General features: G+C 45.6%; 1 protein-coding gene across 1 annotated transcript in view; it reads left to right on the plus strand.

Moving 5' to 3' along the window:
* The first annotated feature begins 595 nt into the window (after window positions 1–595).
* Window positions 596–14555, plus strand: part of LOC147115036 (uncharacterized) — a 57386-nt gene continuing 43426 nt past the window's right edge. The window contains exons 1-2 of the mRNA XM_085993973.1: window positions 596–614; window positions 1653–1781. Coding sequence (XP_085850099.1) covers window positions 596–614; window positions 1653–1781 — 148 coding nt within the window. The remainder of the gene's footprint in view (window positions 615–1652; window positions 1782–14555) is intronic.

Here is a 14555-nt window from a genome sequence, read left to right on the forward strand (position 1 = left end):
GGTAGGCGATGAAGGAACGGGTATAATTATAGGCCCTCAGTAGCAATCTCTCTCTCTTGCCCCTTACTCATGCTCTGCTCTCGTGGCTCCGGCCTCTTGGGCTGCTGCCGCTCGTATTCGTGCCCTGGCCTCGTGGCAGGTTTTCTTCTCGCTCCCGCATTAAGTTGCAACCAAGGACATCCACACCAAGCGCGGAGAGGGGAACGAGACCTGAGTCCAAAGTTATACAGGACACACGGGCCACCAAAAGGGGCAGACGAAATGAGACGAGATAAGGCAAGACGAAGAAGAAGGTAAATACCCGACAAGAGCAGAGAAGGGCAGCAGAAATCGCATTAATTAAGACCGAGCGCCTAGTTATAAGCTGGCACTTGGGGGAAGAAAATATATGGACAGTGAGACTAAGTTGGCTAGTTGAACACTGCAAATAAGCTGGCGTTAAACGCAGGTGTCCACGCCATAACGAATATACCGGCGTTCCAAGAATGGGTAGGAAAATCTAAGCAGTGAAAACTGCCAACCGTCTCGCTGATGCAACATTACCGCCGACGACCGCCCGAGGGAGAAGAAGAGAACCCATCACGACGAGCCAATGATGGTAGCTGAGAAGAAAGGTGTGTCGCAGCAACAGCTCCAGCACCGCGCCCTGAGACCACGTGGTGACGGAGTATCCCAAAGAACAGGAGACCAGACCTCAAAACTCATAATTGTTAAAACAACACGCTTTGCTTGGGATTGGTAAGCATGAATTCCTGCCCCTCATAGCTTAATCTAGTTAGGCATAGGGGTGGGATAAGGATAAGGGGATTGTTAAAGTAGTTGTTTTTCCCTCGATGTGCCGTGTGTTCCCCATTCCCTGTATAAGTGTAATTATTGTTATATGCCTGTAATTTTTTTCTACCAGTAATTTCTCATAAGACTGTGTTTTCGTTTCTGTTTTAATAAAGTCTTGGTTTTCTTACACCAAACCACTTGTCTACTCAAGTTTTCTGTATCACCGCCTGTACCTAAGTCCGGTGTCTAGAACCCAGGGGTGTGGGAGCGATTCGAACCGCTCACAGGCAGTCAGGGGCATAGCTGACCGGGCGCACGCGCCGCACGCCACCCCCTACACCGTTTCATGATTACATTGTATTTACAGCACAGAAACAGGCCACACGGCCCAAAGGTCCATGCCAGTGTCTATGCTCCACATGAGCTTCCTTCCACCCTTCTTCATTTAACCCCATCAGCATTCCCTTCCATTCCGTTCTCCCTCATGTGTTTATATAGCTTCCCCTTAAATGCATCCATGCTATTCGCCTCAAATACTCCTTCTGGTCGTGAGTTCCACATTATCTGGGTGAAGAAGTTTCTCCTGAATTCCTTGTTGGATTTATTAGTGACTATCATATATTTATGCCCCCTAATGATGTTAGCCAAAGGAAGCATATTACAGCATTACAAATTCCAATCTAGTTATGAATAGTTTTTAGATGCACAAACTAGAACTTATAATGCCATTTTCCTAGTAACTGCATTGTTAACTAACTAATAATCATAACTGACACTTTTTGTAGACTTTTTCCTCATCACTTTTTAGATGAAAAAATAAGTTTGAGGTATTAAGTTATTATTCGGTTTAATAAATACTGTATGTTTTTATTTTTTAGCAGATATGAGTGTGTCTGAAATGCATTTGAAAGTGTCGCACCAGAAATTGGAAGTGAACATTGGTGTCTCCGTCAAGTCATATAACTACAAGAGCCATGACAACTATGACAACTTGCATTTATATAGAGGCAAGCCAATTGAAAGAAGCACAGACTAGGAGGGGTGGCTAAAGCTTTATCAAAGCTATGGGTTTTAAGGAAGATCTTAAAGGAGAAGAGGGAGGAGGTGAAGACAGTGGAGTTTAGGGAGGGAATTCCAGAGCATGGGGGCTAGGTAGCTGAAGGGACAGTGCCAAGACCACTACATGTATTGTGAGATGGTGCTTTGGTCATGTAGTTGATGCTGCTTGTAGGTGTTTCTGTAGTAACGGTAAGAGGTTTTTAATAGGTTTTTTTTAGTGAATGATGGAAAGGGAATAAGATTCGGAAAGCTGTCTTCTTTCGTATGGTAGTAGCAAATCAAATGTCAATATCTAAGTCAGATATTCAGGCCAAAGCTTCTGGTGTAACAGTGTGGATATCTGGTAGGCTGCCTGCAAATTTCCTCTGAGGGCCGTGCTCAATGATGTGCTCCAGGGTCTGATTAGGAGCTCCATAGTCGCATGATGGGGATGCTTTAATCTTCCATCTATGGAGAAGGTGGCAGCATCTACCATGACCGGTTCTGAGGCAGTTGATGGTTGTCCACTGTTTGAGGAAGGTTTGATCCTTCAGGCTGTGATTTGTGCTTGTGGTCATGAGCTGACAGCTGTATGCATCAGCTAATGTGTCACAAAGTTCCACTGTTTCAAATGTGGTAAGTTAAATAAAATATCATCAGTTATAAACCACTGGCTTATGTTTCATATATAAATTAACCAAACACATCTTTCTGCACTATTCTGTTTCTTATCTTTTCTAACTCAAGAGAAATACATACAGGTGATTCACCAACCATAGAATATTGTTTAAAGAGTTTAGTAAAATGATATTGGTTAGACTGGATTTGAATTACCCAAATTTCTGGAGCAGTTAATTTTTTTGGCAATCTCAACAGGCTTTTAGAATTTGTATTCAAAAAATATTATTGATAGATTTATTTTCCCCTATTTTTAATTTCTTTATTTTATTTTATTGGTAGTTATTTTCCACCATATTCATGACATATCTTGATTGGTTTGTTGGTGTATTACAAATGATTCAAGAGCATTATGTACTCAAAAAGATTCTGCTGACAGCCTTCTATAATACTTCCTGGTAGATTGTTTATTATACACTTCTTCAGCTCAATGAAAATTAGCTTAACTCCACCCATGACCTGTGGTATAAGGGGCATAGCTCTATAAAATGTGGGATATACTAGATACATAGAACTGGGAGATCAGTATCACAGAACAAGAGATCCAGGATTTATGATAACAACATGAGTTTCTTCTCAGGTAAAATTATGATTTACATTTCCCTTCTTTATAGTGATTAGCAGACATTGAAAATGAGAAAATGTTCAAATGAATCTTCAGTCTGATGTTTGAAAGCTGAATGTTGCATTTTTTTGCTTCACTATGTGCAGTTTATGTGTGTCTATGAAGGTTATGAGAAGATGTAATCCACAGTATAACACTGAACCAAAATAAATTGGTATTTTTGTTGTTTTTGCTAAGAGTACCTAAAGTGAGATAGATTACCATGTTGCTTAAAAGTTTCAAGATTAATACCTGAGGTTCATTCATGTAGAGACAATGTTAAAGTTAATTATGCAGAAGATATCAGTGAAGTCTATCTATTAAATATAGGCTTTTATACAAGGGAGTATAGAGAAACACCGGCTGAAAGATTCTGCAGCAATTTTGTAGGTGTGTAATGTGTTTACATATTTGTTTTATACAAGCAGTAGGCCAGGCTTGCACATGTTCTGTGCCCAAAGGGGTCAATCTGATTGTGAAGATTCTCTGGAAAATTCATAGGCATTTATTTTGCCATTGTTTTTAATAAAGCGGGTGCTTACCCCAGGTAGACCATATTTTATAAATAAGATGAATAAAGCTTGGTCATCTGATCAACATAACATTGCAATGTTTGGCTCCTAAATTGGCAACCTGAGTTTGAATCCCAGCCTTGATGACATTCATCATAATGCTCCCCCACAATGTTTTGCCAGGCATTTTGAGTGACGAGAAGGTCATTTTAACTTTTGGCAATAGTATTAAATGGCCAATATTGGTTCCGATCAGTCGTCCTTTACATATGCATAGCACCCATTATACATAGCTCCCGATTTCCAATTCCCTTGGCCATTTTACATTAAAAGTTAAAATGACGCCCTTTTTCCATACTGATCAAGCAAGTGTTGGCTGGTCAACCAACATGACAGCAGCAACATTGAAGAAACCAGCTGGCTGGCTGATCCTGCTCTTACATCCAACTAGGATAGCATGGATATGGGGAAGGGATAGGATGGATATAGGCAAAAACAAAAAATAAAGAACATTGGTAATGACTTCATTATGGTGAATTTACTGCTACAGTTCTTTAAACACTATTGCCATCTCACGACCCGTGTTTCCACAATCTTTCACACAAACTAGGCTGTTGACAGTCATGACTGTAGCTGGGAATTTCCTCGGAACTGCATCCACTCCACCGCTGTAACTACATCGGAAGTGCAGCGGAAACCCCGTTTAAGTGAGTAAGGAGATTCCTGGCCCTTATCCCCCATATGCACAGCCCTAAGAAAGTAAAAGCCTGACCAGCAACCTGTTCTTTTTGTAATAAAGTCAAGTTTTTTGTACAATTAATTACTCCACTGAAGGACAAAATATAAGTTTTAATCATGCTGATCTGTATCAAAGAGCAGAATTCTGGGTGTCACAGATTTAATGTACATAGTAATGGGAAAGTTAAACATAACAACTTGCATTTATATAGTGCCTTCTATAGAAAAATTCCCGATACACAGGGAAAATCCTGAGCAATTGCAACAGAAGCATCTGCTTAAATAATCATTAGCACACTTGCCTGTGAGTCAGAAGGCTGTTCATTCAAGTTCCACACCAGGGCGCCTCACATAGCGAAGCTGATATTTCAGTCCAGTACGAAGGGAGTGCTACATTGTTAGATGCATCATCGTTTTGATGAACTGTTAAACCAAGGCCCCACCTGTGGATATTGCTGATTCCACGGCATTATATGAAGAATAGCAGGGAGTTCCCCAGTGTTCCTCAGACTAACATTGCTCCCTTAACCAAGATCACCAAAATAAATTAATGGGCTGTTCACCTCATCACTGTTTGTGGAGTCTTACATTTGTAAAAAATGGCTGTTGCATTTGCTGACAAAACAGATGTTTTATAGATACATAAAGAGCAAGAGGATAACTAAAGAAAGAGTAGGGCCTATTGGAGACCAAAAAGGAAGCTTGTGTGTGGAGGCAGAAGGTGTGGGTATGGTTCTTAATGAATACTTTGCATCTGTCTTCACAAAAGAGAGGGACATTGCAGACATTGTAGTTAATGAGGAGGAGTGTGAAATATTAGATAAGATAAACATAGTGAGAGAGGTAGTATTAAGGGGTTTAGCATCTTTGAAAGTAGATAAATTGCCAGGCCCGGATAAAATATATCCCAGGCTGTTAATGGTCTGGTCAGGTGTGCAGAAAAGTGGCAAATGGAATTCTATCCGAAGAAGTGTGAGGTAATGCATTTGGGGAGGGCTAACAAGGCAAGGGAATACACAATAAATGGTAGGATACTGAGAAGTGTAGAGGAACAGAGGGACATTGGAGTGCATGTCCGCAGATCCCTGAAGGTAGCAGGACAGGTAGATAAGGCGGTTAAGAAAGCATACGGGATACTTTCCTTTATTAGCTGAGGCATAGAGCATAAGAGCAGGGAGGTTATGCTTGAACTGTATAAAACATTAGTTAGGCCACAGCTAGAGTACTGTGTACAGCTCTGGTCACCACATTACAGGAAAGTTGTGATTGCACTAGAGAGGGTACAGAGGAGATGTTGCCAGGACTGGAGAATTTTAGCTCCGAGGAAAGATTGGATAGGCTGGGGTTGTTTTCTTTGGAACGGAGGAGGCTGAGGGGAGACTTGATTGTGGTGTATAAAATTATGAGGGGCCTAGATAGAGTGGATAGGAAGGACTTATTTCCCCTAACAAAGAGGTCAATAACCAGCGGCATAGTTTTAAAGTAATTGGTAGAAGTATCAGAGGGGAGTTGAGGAGAACTTTTTCACCCAGAGGGTGGTGAGGGTCTGGAACTCACTGCCTGAAAGGGTGGTAGAGGCAGAAACCCTCATCGCATTTAAAAAGTACTTGGATATGCACTTGAAGTGCCGTAACCTACAACACTACGGATCAAGAGCCGGAAAGTGGGATTAGGCTGGATAGCTCTTCTTTGGCTGGCACAGACACGATGGGCCGAATTACCTCTTTCTGTGCTGTAAATTTCTATGATTCTATGAACAATCAGCATTTCAAAGTAATTTATTTGGGCAATATAATAAGTTGATATATAAATGCATTCACCTTTTAAATTAAAAAATCCAGTAATCTTTAAACTATAAAGTCAGAGAGGAAATCCACATGAGCCAGAACTGTAATCCACAACATTGGAGAGAAAGTTGGGGTTATATATGAATAACACAGTATTTAAAAAAAAAAAAATATTCTGGGCTCAATCACAGGTCCCTGTCAGAAGTTGGGCTCAGTAAGCCTGATGGAGGCAAAAATTCTGGTGGGACCTGGAAACAGCTCTTCACCACAAGTCTATTGGTCAGTCAATTCTAAGTGAGGCCTAGGGCAAGCAAGACCTCTGTCTGCTTCAAACATGTCCCATGGATGCTAGAGGGGATGGGGGCCAAGGGGAAAGATTTCCCACACTAGACATTTCCTTGGCCTCTGCTTCCTTGACCTGGACTTTGGGATAAACTCAGTGTACAGTTGCCCAGGATGTGTCCATAGTGGCCCGGGCACTGGCCAGTGACATTTAAATTAGGTGATCTCCCCCTACCTCAGATAGTTCAGCGGGGTCATAGACATAGGCCTACGATGGGTGCTCCATGGCACTTATGCCTGTTGAGCGGTCCTGTGGATTTTTGGGGTTAGTTTCTTTAGCCCCAATTTCAACTCGGGGCAGGAGGTGAGACAGGTGGAAAATTGTCCTGAACTCAGCAGTATGAGGCCCAGAAGATTTTAACTCCTGGGAGTTTTTAACTCCCGGGCATCAACTTCATAGGCTCAGTTAGTCTCCTGCCCAAAACTGGTGGGGAGCAGCAGCTAATTAGAGGCTGCGATCACAATGTGTGATGGCAGGGTGGAGTCCCCTGAACTCAGGTAAGTCATGAGGAAGGGGTTCAGGATGGCATCGCGCTCGAAGGTGGGGAGGGGAGCCTGGGGCAGGGGAGGCCTATACTTTCCTTGTGCAGCCCAGAGGAGCACTCCTGTTAATCCTAACCCCACAATTTAAGTCAAAAAATGTAAAAGGACTTCCCTTTTTGGGCCTCTTCTGACCACGGCTCCTCTTCCCATGCAGGCTTCTTGTTAAAATAGCAGTTGAACCCTGATGACATAATCGGAGCCCAATCTGCATATTTAAAGAAGAAACCTGACAGTTTTCAGGCAGGCAGCCCTCTCGGCTGTTCAGAAGAGCAGGTTAAAATCAGAACCTGCAGGATTGGTGTGGGAAGTCATCGAGTTCATCCCACAGGCAATTTGAACTGCCTGCTTGCCCGGTTTTCACCAAGTGGGCAGGGTTAAAATCACCCCTTTTATGTCTTTTGCAAGCCTAACCAATAGTTAGCACCTGTTACCTTTGATGGCTCCACTCTTCCCTCTTCATTTAACATTTTTGGCTTCACTATCGACTCTTTTGCGCTAATTTTAGTGCCCCGAAAAAGTTAGCGCCCCTCTGCCGTAATTCAGTAGTAGCGCCCCAAGCAGGAGGTGGGGTGCTACTGGAAAGCGCTCCACCTCCTGCTGGAGGCGCTACTACTCAATGTCACCTTGCTATGTGCAGCAGCGCCACGCAAGGCGACATGTAGTGCCACGTCATTGCAGGCCTCCTCCCCTGATTAAAGGGGAGGGGCCTAGCACCATGCCGAACCTGCGGGGAGCGGGGTGCTGTGAAAACTCCTCACGAGGAGGGCTGGGCTGAGGGATCGCGGCCAGCACCGTGCATACAAAAGTGAAATGGGGCAGGTGCTGGCAGTCAGCCAAAATAAAGATGGCCGCACAACACCTGCTCCTTTAACTTGCGCGCTGCCGCTGCAAAAGCACCCCCTGATCCTGTCGGACATAATGTCTGGCGATAGGTCAAGGGGCGCAAGGGTAGTTTGCGGCCGGGGCGCAAGCGGGGCGCTGCGCACGGCTATGACATCATCGGCGGCGGCAAAGTGCCACAGGGCGCTACCGGCTACCTCCGCCGTTAACCTCCCACTGAATTTCGCGGGAGGTGTTAGCGGCGCCACCCCCAGGCACTAGGGGATTTGCCCAATTTTTCCCCCAAAACTCTTATTCCTCCTGTACTGTGCTATGTGCTTTCCCTGCTCCCCGCATCCTTATTGCTTTGAAATTCAGACTTAATGTACTGTCTTTAACTTTACCGCATTCTTTAAAGGACCTCAAAACTTACCTCCCTCAGTCTTACCTTCTAGCTAAAATCTGCAGGTTTCTAAAACCTAAGCTACGCATCACTGGTTCCTGATTTACCGCGTCTCTTATTCATGTAAACCTGGGCTGTGACCCACATATGTGCTTTAGTCCTTCACCTTGGTCACTTCATTTATAAAGCTGGAGAGAAACATCAAAGTAATCATGGAAAAAGTAGCTTCATGTGATTTTGGCACATTAAAGAGACTTTGCTCAAAGAAGTGACAGTAAAAGAAAAACGTCAAGCTCCCGGCTCACAGCTTCAGGTGCTGGCTAATGAATATTGGGGTTTTGGACAGATAGATGAAAGATCCAGGATGGGAATACTGACTTCCCTGCCTCAATTTCTGATGTATGCTCCCAGCACATGAAGCTCCATGCCAGGGGTGCAAATTCCTAAAATTGAGCCTTAAAAGTTCACCTAAAAGGTAGGAAGGAGAAACATTGCATGGAAGGAGTGAGTGGAGGAGGCGGTAGTGCAAGCTCAGCAATCCTTTTAAAGAAAAAAAAATTATGGGGGTAAATTTGACTTTTGGGCGACTGACTAGCGGAGTGCGCTGCTCAGCCTCCTGTTCCACCAGTGAAGAGGTCCCCATAATTTTGAGGCCCTGGCCTCATTTAAATTTGGCAGGTGAGCTGTGGAGCGCCAAGCAGGTGTCCCGATGAAGCTCGCTGAATTGAGGCTTCCAAGATGGTGCCGGAGCAGACGCCCACAAGGAACGTTGCAGGGAGGGAGTCATGATTGTGGAGTGTGGGGGTCCTGGGCGGCAGCGGCCCAGGGTATTTTTGTGGTCTCCGGAGGTGTGCTCTTGTTCCTGTGGGGCCCACAAACATAATTCGACACTTACCTTGGGAGGACCTCTTCGGTTGCATCGCCCATGGAACTGGTTGGTATGTGCACGGCGCAGGCTGCGACCAATTCCGACCTAAAGTTGCAAACGGGGGTCCTACTTACGCCATAGGATTCCGATTTCCTTATTAAAAGGAGCCTATCGCCTGAAACAGACGGGCGCTTTAGACACCCACACTAGGCAATGCAAATTAGATACATTTCAGAAAGTAACATTTTGGGATACAGTATATGAGTAATTTGAGACATGACATGTGGTAAGTGTAGCATGCTTGGGAGGAAAAGGTGAACCTGGCCCTATGGTTCTCAAACCTCTCCAACACTGGGGTTTTTCTCATGTCATGTCTGGGTCTGTTGTAGACTAATTGAAAAAGATTGGTTGGTCACGATTAGTCAACAACTCCATTATCACTGTACCATGCAACTCCCAGGATGGTAGAAGGTGAACTAGATGGACCATGGTCTTTTTTCATCTAGCAATTCCTATGTTCCTATGTAGACCCCTTCCAAAATGGAGCCGGTCGCATCACCACTATTAATGGGGCGGTAAGGCTACCGACCCCATTTGGAGATTGTTAACGGCAGGCGAAGGTAGTGAAAATCGACCCTTTGTAGTGCTTGATCCAGTTAAATAAAGAGAAGGAATGATCAGTAACTTTCAGCCATATCTGATGTGGGAATAAACAAATTCTTCAAAAGGAAAGTGTCAAAAAGAACATCATACCTTTACTCCAGCAGGGAATCTGCAGTAACCACAGATTAGCACTAGGCATACTTGAGTGAGGGAAGTATGCCAGGAGATGAACACTGACATGAGTGCAACCACCGACATAATTATGATAGGGATACTTAATGACCATCCACATACATGGCCCTCCCACATTCCTGGATGGTGTACCCACCCCTTTAACTTTTCATTAACCTCATTATTGCCCAGACAATCAAATGACGGTCTGCGTTGCAGACTCTTTCAACAGAATTGTGTTTGTAACAGTCTGTACTGTAGAGTTTGAAACAAAAATAGAAAATGCTGGAAATATACAGCAGGTCCATCAGCATTTGTAAAGAAAAAAGGCAGGTTAATGTTTTGAGCATAACCTTCTGTCAGAGCTAATTAAATTCATGTTTTCTTGGTGGCCAGTCTTAACAAATCAGGAGCTATTGGCTTGGATTTTACGGTCAGCGGCGAACGAACGGTGCTAGCCGTTCATTGCACTTACACTTGCCCACAGACTTTCGATGGGCTTTTACGCTGCGTCTTGCTCTGATTGGAAAGCCATTTCAGCGCGGCGCCCTCTACAGGGGATCTGGGACCTATGTGAACAGGGAAAGCAACGGTATGCTTCCTCAACCAATCAGATTGAAGAATCCTTACTGAGGCATGCAGGAAGTGTAAGTTAGAATATTTAATTCAATGTCAAATCATGTACAGAAAGTAAAATAAAGGGGGAAATTTTAACCCCAAAAAATGGATGGGTTGGGGTAGGGTGGGAAGTTAAAGTGTTAAAAATCTGAATCCCAACCAGAACCCGCCTCCAACCCACCCACTTCCGGTTTTAACGGGGGCGGGACGGGGGGCGGGCAGCCAACCTGCTTCCAGGAGGCGGGTCACATATTTAAATATTATAATGAGGCTGGCTTGCCTCAGATTTTATGACCATTTTAAATTTAACAGTGGCTGGTCGGGTTTTGCAGGCCGCATGAAACCCACCAGCTACTGGAAGACGAAGACTGCTGGATCCAGGAGGTAAATGCCCTGCCTAACCCACTGCCACAATCGGAGACCCCCACACGAGAACTCTGATCCCCCCAGGCCTACGATCCCCCCCGCACAAGGCCTCCCCCTCCATGCTCCTCTGGCCCCCACGCGATGAGTCACAGGTCCCCAATCAGCCACTCCTGGCCCCTCCGATGATCTCCCTGCCCACCTCCCCTGCTCCTCCGGCCCCCCTTGATAATCTCCCGCACCAATCCTCCCTGCTCCTCCGGCCCCCCTTGATAATCTCCCGCACCAATCCTCCCTGCTCCTCCAGCCCCCCTTGATGATCTCCCGCACCAATCCTCCCTGCTCCTCCAGCCCCCCTTGATGATCTCCCGCACCAATCCTCCCTGCTCCTCCGGCCCCCCTTGATAATCTCCCGCACCAATCCTCCCTGCTCCTCCAGCCCCCCTTGATGATCTCCCGCACCAATCCTCCCTGCTCCTCTGGCCCCCCTTGATGATCTCCCGCACCAATCCTCCCTGCTCCTCTGGCCCCCCTTGATGATCTCCCGCACCAATCCTCCCTGCTCCTCTGGCCCCCCTTGATGATCTCCCGCACCAATCCTCCCTGCTCCTCTGGCCCCCCTTGATAATCTCCCGCACCAATCCTCCCTGCTCCTCTGGCCCCCCTTGATGATCTCCCGCACCAATCCTCCCTGCTCCTCTGGCCCCCCTTGATGATCTCCCGCACCAATCCTCCCTGCTCCTTCGGCCCTCCGATGTTCTCCCGCACCATGCCTCCCTGCTCCTCCAGCCCTCCGATGTTCTCCCGCACCATGCCTCCCTGCTCCTCCAGCCCTCCGATGTTCTCCCGCACCATGCCTCCCTGCTCCTCCAGCCCTCCAATGATCTCCCGCACCATGCCTCCCTGCTCCTCCAGCCCTCCGATGTTCTCCCGCACCATGCCTCCCTGCTCCTCCAGCCCTCCAATGATCTCCCGCACCATGCCTCCCTGCTCCTCCAGCCCTCCGATGTTCTCCCGCACCATGCCTCCCTGCTCCTCCAGCCCTCCAATGATCTCCCGCACCATGCCTCCCTGCTCCTTCAGCCCTCCGAAGTTCTCCTGCACCATGCCTCCCTGCTCCTTCGGCCCTCCGATGATCTCCTGGCCCCGCTCCCCTCCCCCCACTCCTCTGGCCTCTGGTCCTCCAGCCGCCCCCCCCACCCCACCCCCAATCGCTCTCCTGGCCCTCCGATGTGCTGCTCCGGCTCCCCTGACCACCCCCCGGCTCCCACCTGATCCCTCCCTCCCTCCTCTCTGCGGCCTGGTGCTGCAGCCCTACCCGCCCGCAGCCAGTCGGCCTCTTCATCTGGGTGGCTGCAGGTGGGAAACAGAGGTTTCCCATGCAAATCAGGCCCTGCTGTTAAATTCGGCAGGGCCTGCGGGAAACCTGATCTCCTCTGCTGCCAAAGTCTTAGAATTCAGGCCAAAGATGGGATTAAGAGATAGATAAAAGAGACAGAAAGAAAAAGTTTTTAAAAAATTATTTTAATTTTAATTTAAAAAAAAATCTCCAACAATAATTAAAATCTGAATTGAATTTCCCGACCAGTTTTAAAATTGCCTTTCACTAGTTTGAACCTGTACCCCTGGTTCTATTCCCACAGTTTAATTTAAAGTAATATTTGAGGTTAACTTTTTCTACACACATAAGAATCTGATATTATTTATATCTCTCTATAAGAGCACCTCTAGATGCTTCCTTTCTAGGCTGAAAACCCCACGACCAAGAAAAACCCGACAGAAATTCTACCCCGATATCTTATCCAATTCATTCTATAACTTCTGAGCAGCTTCTTCTAATTTTGCTGCCCCTCCTAGTTTGGTATCATCTGCAAATTTGACCTCATTGCATTGAATTTCTGAGCCCAGGTCATTTCTGGATGTACACGGCAGGTCCATTGGCATCTATGAAGAGAAAAGACAGGTTAATACTTAGGATGTATAGTCTTCACTAAAAATGGAAAGTAGAAAGTATGTGAGCCTCTTTATACGACTGATCAAAAGGTTATTGATCACAAAACATTAACCTGTCTTTTCTCTTTATGTGTGCTGATGGATCTGCTGTGTTTTCAAGCATTTTCTGTTTTTGCTGCAAAGAAGCAATTAATGGGTTTAATACCTTATGAATCAGTCTACCCCAATTCCTAGCACTGTGAATTTCCATCATTTCGCCACATCTCTTTCTCGAATTTAGCCCCTGCTTCTCTCTCCCTGTAATTCACTGTCTCCTTCACACTTTACCTCAGTAGCTAACCATAGAATGAACAAGAAAAGCCCCCCTCCTCTTCCCCCCAACCCCCGGCTCCCTAGCTATCTGTCAGCTAGTTGTGCCAACAGTCACTGTGAGCTGTACTTCCCTTGGTGGAGTACACTGTTTGTTTCATTCAAAACACAGATTATTAAAAAAGTAGGTGAGTTACATTAAAAACATAGCTAAACTTTGCAGTTAATTACAGTGTTCATTTTGACAGACAGAAACAATACTTCGTCCTTATGGAGACTGATTACTGCACAGATGAACCTTCACCCGAAGTAAACACAAATCTGGAAGAAAATTGCATGCACTTGGTCTCTGTGATGCTTTTTTTTAATGAATTCTGTACCCACTTGTTCTGAACTATTTTTATGATTACACGTGTGAATTGCTGTGTTTGTGTTTTCTCTCCTCATTAAATTGGTTCTGTTTGCAAACTGTTGGAAGATACACGCACTTGTCTCCCGTTAGGAAAACCTCCAGCATTCAGTTTCAGAGCCTGATGACTTTCTGATGAATTGCTTTCTTTCAAGGAGAAACTCCCCTAAATTATACAGGATCCTGACTGCAGATTAGCATTCTCTGTGCCTGCCCCACAGTCTTTTGGTGTTAGTCCAGAGGGTTCATGCTGTCGCAGTCAGAGTCCCTGTGTGTCTGAAAAAGAGAGGAGCAGTGTTACAACATCATCATTTGCAGACTGTCTGTTCTGGCTGTAAAGAAGTTAAATCTAGACCTGTGTTTTTAAAGCTATTCTTTATTCCTAAAATACACGCTGCTATGATGTGGCTTTTGGGTGTTGGTAAAAATGCACTCAGTCCCCCCCATAATTGGGCCTTTGTCCCGTCTCTGGAAGGCAATTTACAGCAGTTCTAACCCCACCTTAGTCGGGACAGAGCACCAATTAATTTATTCCCCATGATGATATTAAAAACAGGTAGTGAGCCCAGAGCTGCGAGCTACCACCTGGAACAGCTCCCAGTGTAATCCTATTAGTGGCACTGTGGTCTCTATTCCAAGTAAGGTGTCAGCCATGGCTCAGTTGGTAGAACTCTCATCTCTGAGTCAGAAGGTTGTGGCTTCATAGTCCCACTCCAGAGACTTGAGCACAAAATCCAGGCTGACACTCCAGTGCAGTACTGAGGGAATACTGAGGGAGTGCTGTACTGTCGGAGGTGCTGTCCTTCAGATGAGATGTTAAACTGAGGCCCCATCTCCGGCGGATGTAAAAAGATCCCATGGCACTATTTTGAAGAAGAGCAGGGGAGTTCTCCCAGGTGTTCCTGGCCAATATTTATCGCCCTTACAACATCACTAAAAAAAGAGATTACCTGGGCATTATCCCATTGCTGTTTGTGGAAGCTTACTGTGCGCACATTGGCTGCCATGTTTCTGACATTATAA

This window comes from Somniosus microcephalus, chromosome 7 (genome assembly GCF_052327205.1).
Source record: "Somniosus microcephalus isolate GS21.2 chromosome 7, FLI_Smic_1.0, whole genome shotgun sequence".
Lineage (NCBI taxonomy): Eukaryota > Metazoa > Chordata > Chondrichthyes > Squaliformes > Somniosidae > Somniosus > Somniosus microcephalus.